The 8,050-nt window shown below is 46.3% G+C and overlaps 1 protein-coding gene across 1 annotated transcript; it reads left to right on the top strand.

The window, feature by feature from the left end:
* Window positions 1–4,412: 4,412 nt before the first annotated feature.
* On the top strand, window positions 4,413–7,370 carry LOC307008031 (glypican-6-like; the record flags this gene model as incomplete). Its single annotated transcript, XM_079630585.1, has 5 exons — window positions 4,413–4,457; window positions 4,568–4,714; window positions 4,793–4,929; window positions 6,428–6,600; window positions 6,866–7,370. 5 exons carry the CDS (start codon window positions 4,413–4,415, stop codon window positions 7,147–7,149), a joined length of 786 nt encoding a protein of 261 aa, XP_079486711.1. The 3' UTR covers window positions 7,150–7,370.
* Between the last annotated feature and the right edge of the window lie 680 nt (window positions 7,371–8,050).

Genomic DNA, 8,050 nt, shown 5'->3' with positions numbered 1-8,050 from the left:
GCACCACCTTGGTCACTCCATCTGTTGTAGGTGTCTTATTTCGGATGATTTCATGTGCATGCAGCCAGCGCGCCCCTGGGTAACACATTATCTGCACTCTTTTATCCCCCTTTCTGGGCAATTTAGCCATATGTGAGTCACCCAAAATCAGAATTGGCCTCCTTGGTCGTAAGAACCAATTCTCCAATTTGTGACCCCCATGTTCCTGCCTCTCAAAGCCATTCCAATATCGTGCCTCCTCACCCCAGAGTGGCTCTTCCCCCTCGTCCTGCAAATCCTCCTGTGAATCCTCATCATCCTCCTCCAACCTTTTCCTCTTTGGTCCCATCCCCTCGTCCATGGTAACAAAAATCACATCGTCCTCCTCCTCCTCCACGACCGGCGCTACCGAGCCTCCCTGCTCATCCCTACCGACAGGCTCACCCACTGAAGAGGCTGGGCCATCTAAATGTTGGCCCTGTAGAGCCAAGGTGCTAGATTGTGGCTGCGCCCTAACTGTCCCTTTTGGAGGGACTAAGGTTTTCGGCGGCTCCTGTCACACCCATAATCGTCTGATCTCCCCCGTGGCCCTCCCTATGGTGCTCTCCCGTGCAGCTTCCAGCCCACTGTGGGTGTAGGACCCGCTGGCAACACCACCACCCCCAACCATCTGGCCACCTTCCTTAAGGCCTTGGGCCCTGGGTCCTCTTCAGTCTCACGTAAGTTCACCAGATGGTGCGTGATTTTAATATACTTATGCATGAGCCTGACCAGGGCCGTAAAGCAATCATCTAGTTCCATATCCATATCCATGTTGTACTTTTAAAGTAATGTAAAGAAAAAAAAAAAAAAAAAACTTTAATACCCCAACTAACCCCATCCTTCCATCAAGTGTACGAAATCCTTCACTAGATTTACTCCTGACCAGCGAACTCCGCCACCCCCCAGGGGTTTGTGGCTCGGTAATCCTGGCCCGGCATCGTACCACCAAGAGTTTGTTCTCTTTCAAACTACGGATATATAACATAAAAGAAAATATACATTATTTAAAATATCCTACTATTAATTGGCCTCTCAATTTTAGGATCCAACTACTGGCTGTACCCGACCTACTCAGATCCCATTTTGCAAGCTGGAAATCCTGACCGCACCCATCCCCCCCCAAATTTTTTTTTATCCCTATTTCCCTAACACATTTCTATGGCGTACGAAATCCTTGACTAGATTTACTCCCAACCAGCGAACCTCGCCACACCCCGAAGGGTTATGGTCCGGTAATCCTGGTCAGGCATCGTTTTTGCTGAGGCTGATCCACCTATACCAACCAGACTCCAATCAAATTATTCTACTTATGCCCGTCCCCACCCACTCCCCTGATGATTACTAGAAGACCAAGGACAGCTCAACCCTGCACAAATTGGGCCCCCTTTTTTTGAAGGGTAAGTTTTATTTATTTAATATAAGCTCCAAAAATTGTTTTCCTTTTCAAAAAAAATTCTCTCTGAGAGACCCAAGGATATCCACATAACCATAAGCTAGCCAAATCCATCCAAACCCAAAGAACACATCTTCAGTGGTGTACCTCAGGATCATTGGGTGTTTCGGCTCTTTAAACACCATACACCCTCTTCTGAGGCAGCCCACCCAAGGGGATCAGCCCTGGGTGTGTCCCCCAAACAACCTCTACATTTTCCCAACCAATGTCTCTATTACCTAACTTTCACCTAAATCTCTCCACCAACTATATCGAAAAGGGTCATAAGGTGGCTCTTAATTCACCACCAATAATTTACAATGTCTCCCCTCCAAACCCACTACAACCTCAATATCCTATATAACCCCCTAATGCTAATCATCGATAGAAGATTGGGTTCCAGTTACGGCCCTTAAACCCAAGGCCACCTTCTCTGCGTGCTGTCCAAGTGGACCCAGAGAGGTTGGATACCTACCTCCCTTTCCAAGTACCCCTTCGTTAACACCGAAAGGTATCCCGGGGCACCCAAAAAGGACCTGTGTCACAAGGTTCAGATTGGCGGGCACCGAAGTACCAAGCTTCTACCAACCGTCACCTCTAAGTAAATGCTAACCTAAATAGACATCAGACTTACCACAGCAAGTGTAATCGCAAGGCAGCATAAACCTTAACAATTTTCCATCTTCCTAAACCAACCAACTAAATGCGCCTCCTATCACACTCCTGGCAACCTCCCAATTGTTTTTACCCACAATCCTCAGTAATCCGGCGGTCCCTTATCGACTTATCCATCGTAAATCTGGCCACCTCTAGTCTTTTATACCCCCCTTCTCTTACAAGTTTCTCCTGTACTTTTCCGCTCACCCAGTAAACCAGATCTAGCTGGCTTTTCTAGAAATACAATTGACATTCTATTTCACCCCCTCCTTGGGCTTTACTGTCTTTACATCTGTGAGATCAAAGGTATTATCTTATGGTCAAACGGCCCCTCTGCCCTCCTGAAGACAATGACCCTCGACCCCCCCTGGTTTGCTTTCTTCACACTTGTGAGATGAGAAGGTCTTTACATATGGATAAATAACCCGTCTTTCAAGAAATGTTAATTGTTATCCCAGCAGCTGCTAAACCATTTGTTCTGCTGGAATGTGAGCTCTGCAGAAACATACATACATACCCTGAAGAGAAACAAATGCTCACTACAATGTTTTATAAAGTTAAATAGCTAAATAAAAGGTAAAAATATGAATTGCTACCACACAGACAGTGGCGTAACGAGTCAACACCGGGCCCTTAAGCAGGATTATCATGGCGGGCCCCCCTACTACAACACGTGATGACGCTACACGAAAAAAAAAAAAAAAAAAAATGGTGACGGCGCACACATAACACATTGTTACTGTTACTGTCACTGCTATATACACATAGGCCTAAGTCCAAATACATAAAAAATATGCTCACTTACATTATAGCTGCATTTTCCGGGCTTTCCTCTGTGCGAAGCTGTCAGGTCATAGTTACCTATGATCACGCGCGTGAACTCGACAATTGACTACTTTGGACTTCAACCGAAAACAGGAACTAAATACAGGTATTTGCGCTGGCTGATATAACATCATTTTTATTCATATCTTTCACATCTACTGCAGTCAGATTCACTCGTGTTCATTCTGAAGGAATCACTCAACATGGCTGGGCACTTGTATGACACATCAAGGATGATAAGAGAAATAAAAGCAGGTTTAAAATTAGACCCCATTCAAGTCGCAAATTTTAAAAAGAGGATAACACCGTGTAGGCAACACCGATTTTTGTCATTGTTCTCTGTATTGACAGCACTCCAAATTTACTAAAAATTGAGCTCAATGTTAAAATTGACCGGAGTTCTCCTTTAAGATCCAGATAGCGCGCACGGGCATTCTCAATTGACAGTATGGCAAGTCCAGAGAGACGACTCTGTCCCATTGAGCTCCTGAGATAGCTTTTTTATCAGTTTCAGTTTAGAAAAAGAACGCTCTGACAAAAAATTTGACGACTCCATATCGGTCTCAAGTTCACCGGTTTTTACTGTTTTGCATGCAATGTGCATGTTCACCCGGGGATTCCCCAGTCCCAATTCGAAACAAATTACACCAAATTCATCATTGTTCGTTTCAAACATTTATTTAATGATCAGTCAAATATGTTGTTGTCATTATTTATTCAAATCAATAAGCAAAAAATTAAAATGCGATCAGACTATAAGTAGTAAAATGCGATAGGGGGACCCGCCTGGGCCTGTCAATCAATATCGTCCAGTCACGCGGGCGGGCCCCTGATTGGTCCGGGCCCGTAAGCAACCGCTTACCCTGCTTACCGATAGTTACACCCCTGCACACAGATGTGGAAATAATGCGTAATGGGTTCCTACACTCCCATACTTTCGAAGTGTTTTGAAAGTAGTTCTGCTTACCGTGGACTCTACACTTTCTCATCTCTCTCCTGATCCTCCTCACTATCATCATCATCATCATCACCGGAGCTGATGAAGGTCCTGATCCTCCTCACTATCATCATCATCACCGGAGCTGATGAAGGTCCTGCTGCTGCAGAAAATATATATTTTGACACATTTTACAGCGTCTGCTTAAAGGACCTGTATCTATTTTTCACGCTATTTCTCTGCACATTCCGTGCATTTCTTCTCCATCTCTCAGATACACACTGACACTGCACGCTCGCTCAAAGGGGGAGGTGTTTAAAGATGTGATTGGGCCAGCCCAGTGTCAATCAAGAAAACAACCAATGGGCCGCTGATCTACGCGTTTCATGGGCCGGTCTGTCAGTGGAAAACGCTTACTTTTTTTGACCAATGCATTACACTGGCACTAACCCAGCGCCGTCAATTAAACAAAACAAAACGAATGGGCCGCCGATGTATGAGTTTTATGGGCCGTTTAAAAAAAAAAAAAAAAAGTATGAGATGTATCGGCCCAAAAAGCACGTCGGCCCACCGGGCATTTGCCCGGTATGCCCGATCACCAGTCCAGCCCTGGATGAAATGATGGTTATGTCAGCTGGATTGTGTGTGTTACATGAATGCATTGAGCTCATCTGATGTGCTTGTGTTTGTTTTAGGTCTTTCAGGGCTGTGGGATTCCTCAGCCGACTCCTGCCAGGAACAAACGCTCATTAAGACAGCGAGACGATGGCAAACCGGCCTTCAGAAGCTACAGCTCTAAGGAGAAACCCACCACCGCATCGGGAACCAACCTGGACCGGCTGGTGAGGCGCTGAGAGAACATCTCCATAACCAGAGCCACTGAACTGTGTGTTTGATCTGATCCCTGATCATGTGTGCAGGTGGAGGAGCTGCAGGAGCGTCTGCGGCCCATGAGGGGATTCTGGGTAACGCTGCCTCACACCATCTGTAATGATGAACACATGTCCGCGGACGTCACCAATGAGGATCGCTGCTGGAACGGACAGACGCGCGGCCGGTGAGAGAGCGAATCCTGAACATTTTACATTTACATTTAGTTATTTAGCAGACGCTTTTATCCAAAGCGACTTACAACTGAGGACTACAGCAAGCGAGTCATCGTGAAGAGGCAAAAATAACGCAAGAAGTGCTCAAAATACAAAGGAAAAGGTTTTTTTATTATTATGTCAAGTGCTCACGGAAGAGATGAGTTTTCAGTTGTCTTTTGAATGTGGTCAGGGAATCTGCATTCCGGACGAGGGTAGGGAGATCATTCCACCAGCATGGAATCGTGAATGAGAATGTTCTGGAGAGTGATTTTGTGGCTCTCTGTGATGGACCCACGAGCCGTCGCTCACTGACCGATCGCAGGCTTCTGGTAGGGATGTAGACTCGTAGGAGCGAGTGAAAGTAGGAGGAGCTGAGCCTGTGGTCGATCTGTAAGCAAGTGTCAATGCCTTGAACTTGATGCGAGCAGCGAGTGGTAGCCAGTGCAGAGAGATGAACAGAGGAGTGACGTGGGCCCTTTTGGGCTCGTTGAAGACAAGACGGGCTGCAGCATTCTGGATCATTTGTAGAGGTTTTGTTGCACATGATGGAAGACCGGCCAGAAGAGCATTGCAGTAATCAAGCCTAGAGATAACCAAGCCCTGGGCGAGAAGTTGTGTTGCATGCTCAGTTAGGAAGGGCCTGATCTTCCTGATGTTGTGCAGTGCAAACCTGCATGATCGAGCTGTCTTTGTGATGTGGTCTGTGAAGGTCAGATGCTCATCAAATGTTACTCCAAGGTTTCTGACCGACCTTGATGGGGTGATTGAGGATGAGTCTAGCTGGATAGTGAAGTCGTGCTGTAGAGACGGATTGGCAGGGAGGACGAGAAGCTCAGTCTTTGCCAGGTTGAGCTGCAGGTGATCTTCCTTCATCCATGCCGAGATGTCCGCCAGGCAGCTTGAGATACGTGCAGCTACTGTGGGATCATCAGGTTGAAATGAGAGGTAGAGCTGGGTGTCATCAGCATAGCAATGCTAAGAGAAGCCATGTGCCTGTATGATGGGTCCCAGTGATGTGGTGTAAATGGAGAAGAGGAGCGGTCCAAGAACTGAACCCTGAGGAACCCCTGTAGTCAGTTGATGTGCTTTGGATACCTCGCCACTCCATGCGATCCTGAAGGACCTACCTGTGAGATAGGACTCAAACCAGTGGAGAGGAGTTCCTGTGAGATAGGACTCAAACCAGTGGAGAGGAGTTCCTGTGAGATAGGACTCAAACCAGTGGAGAGGAGTTCCTGTGATGCCCAGTGATGAGAGGGTGGACAGGAGGATCTGATGATTCACAGTGTCGAAGGCAGCAGAAAGATCCAGGAGAATGAGAACTGATGATTCAGAGGCAGCTTTTGCGATCCGTAGGGCTTCTGTGACTGACAGCAATGCAGTCTCGGTTGAATAAACCTCAGCTGAAGAGTGTGTGACGAGTAGTGTTTATGAGTGTGTGTGTGTGTGTGTGTGTGATTTTTGCAGATACCTGCCATCTGTTACCGCCGACGGTCTGGTGAATCAGATTAATAATCCGGAGTTGGAGGTGGATGTTGCTCGGCCAGACGTCAAAACGCGGCGGTTAATCATGGAGCTCCGAGTAGCTGTGAACAGACTGAGACTCGCTCAGGCCGGACGAGACGCAGAGTTCATCGACAGTGAGTGTCTCTGTGCTTTTATCCTGTCCTAACACACACACAACATGACTGACAACCGTGCGCTTGGTTTAACAACTCAAAGGGAAACCGGGTAAATGTTCTCATGCTCTTTTTCTTCACTACTTTTGCTGAGGGTTATAATGCACCAATTTCATCTTCTTTATTTTTCTGTCATCTGTGAAGGTGCTTTGAGTCATTTATATTGTTACGCTGTAGGAACTAATGTAAACTGTGACATAAACACCAGAGTTCCCGCTGTGTGCAGGTGATGTGGAGGCCGGCAGCGGGTCTGGAGGTGCAGGTGAAGCGGACGAGCGGTTCAGTGACGACTGGCCCGGTTACGGCGGCTCCTTCTCTCCGCCTTTTAACACTCCTGCTGACAGGCTCCGCCCTCGGGACACTCCCCCTGCTGACAGGCTCCGCCCCCAGGACACGCCCACCAATAAGAGGAACCGGCTGAATGGACGAAGCCGATCTGATGCTGGAAGACTCTCTCCTCCACTCCTGTCTGTTCTTCTCTTTACTGTCTTTTTTTCACTCAAACTTTAATGAAGATCCGATTCTCAACGGCGCACATGAGCACAAACACCAGCATTAGCAGATCAAACCGCAAGAGAACTGTTTTTACATTTGTCTATTTTTACAAAGCAATGCTGTGCATTCCGTAGTTCTCTCTGATTGGTTACTGTGGTCAGCTGATCTCAAAATGATGAATTTGAAATAAAATTATTTGGATCGATTTGATGCGATCCATTCCTGTAATCATGAGGAATGTTAGTTTAATGCGTTGATGATTTTTATTTCTGCCTATTACCATGTTTGTATAACATTGAATGTAGTATTGTAAACTGATATAATTTATTCAGCCTTATGTACAATGTTTGTGTACTACTAACAGCAGGTATTTCTTGCTGTTTTGTTTTTGAACCATCAATTATTATCGTTTCTAGTTGCTTATACTACTAAATACAGCTTACCCAACATCTTAGATCAACCTGACACTGCTAGCTTCCGTTATTGTCAGCACAACACGCTAACTCGCTAGCCTTTTAACGCACCACCCGTGCGCTCAGTTATTTATTTTTCTCTCGCGCGCCCGCGCCTTTGAGTTCATAAAAGCCCAGGTGAGTAAGAATCAGTCATCAAACACGGTGAGTAATGTCTTCTCCTGTTATTGTCACCTGCACTTCATGTCACATGTTTACCATAGCCTTCTCTGTCGGCAACATAGGATTTATATGTGATAAATGCAAGGAGACAGTCAGGCTGACGGAGAAGATTTCAGAACTAGAGACACGCATCCAAACTTTAATCGAGAATAGTAAGAAGAGTGCTAGAGCTTTAGATACTATTTTGGATGCGCCTAGCCTAGTGAACTCTTTACATGAGTCGGTTCCGGCTGAAGTAGAGCCCGTGCAGCAGGGCAGATGGGTGACAGTGAGAGATCGCT

The sequence above is a fragment of the Phoxinus phoxinus genome (assembly GCF_949152265.1).
Source record: "Phoxinus phoxinus genome assembly, chromosome: 12".
In the NCBI taxonomy this organism is placed as follows: domain Eukaryota; kingdom Metazoa; phylum Chordata; class Actinopteri; order Cypriniformes; family Leuciscidae; genus Phoxinus; species Phoxinus phoxinus.
This window is presented reverse-complemented; position numbering and strand designations above follow the sequence as displayed.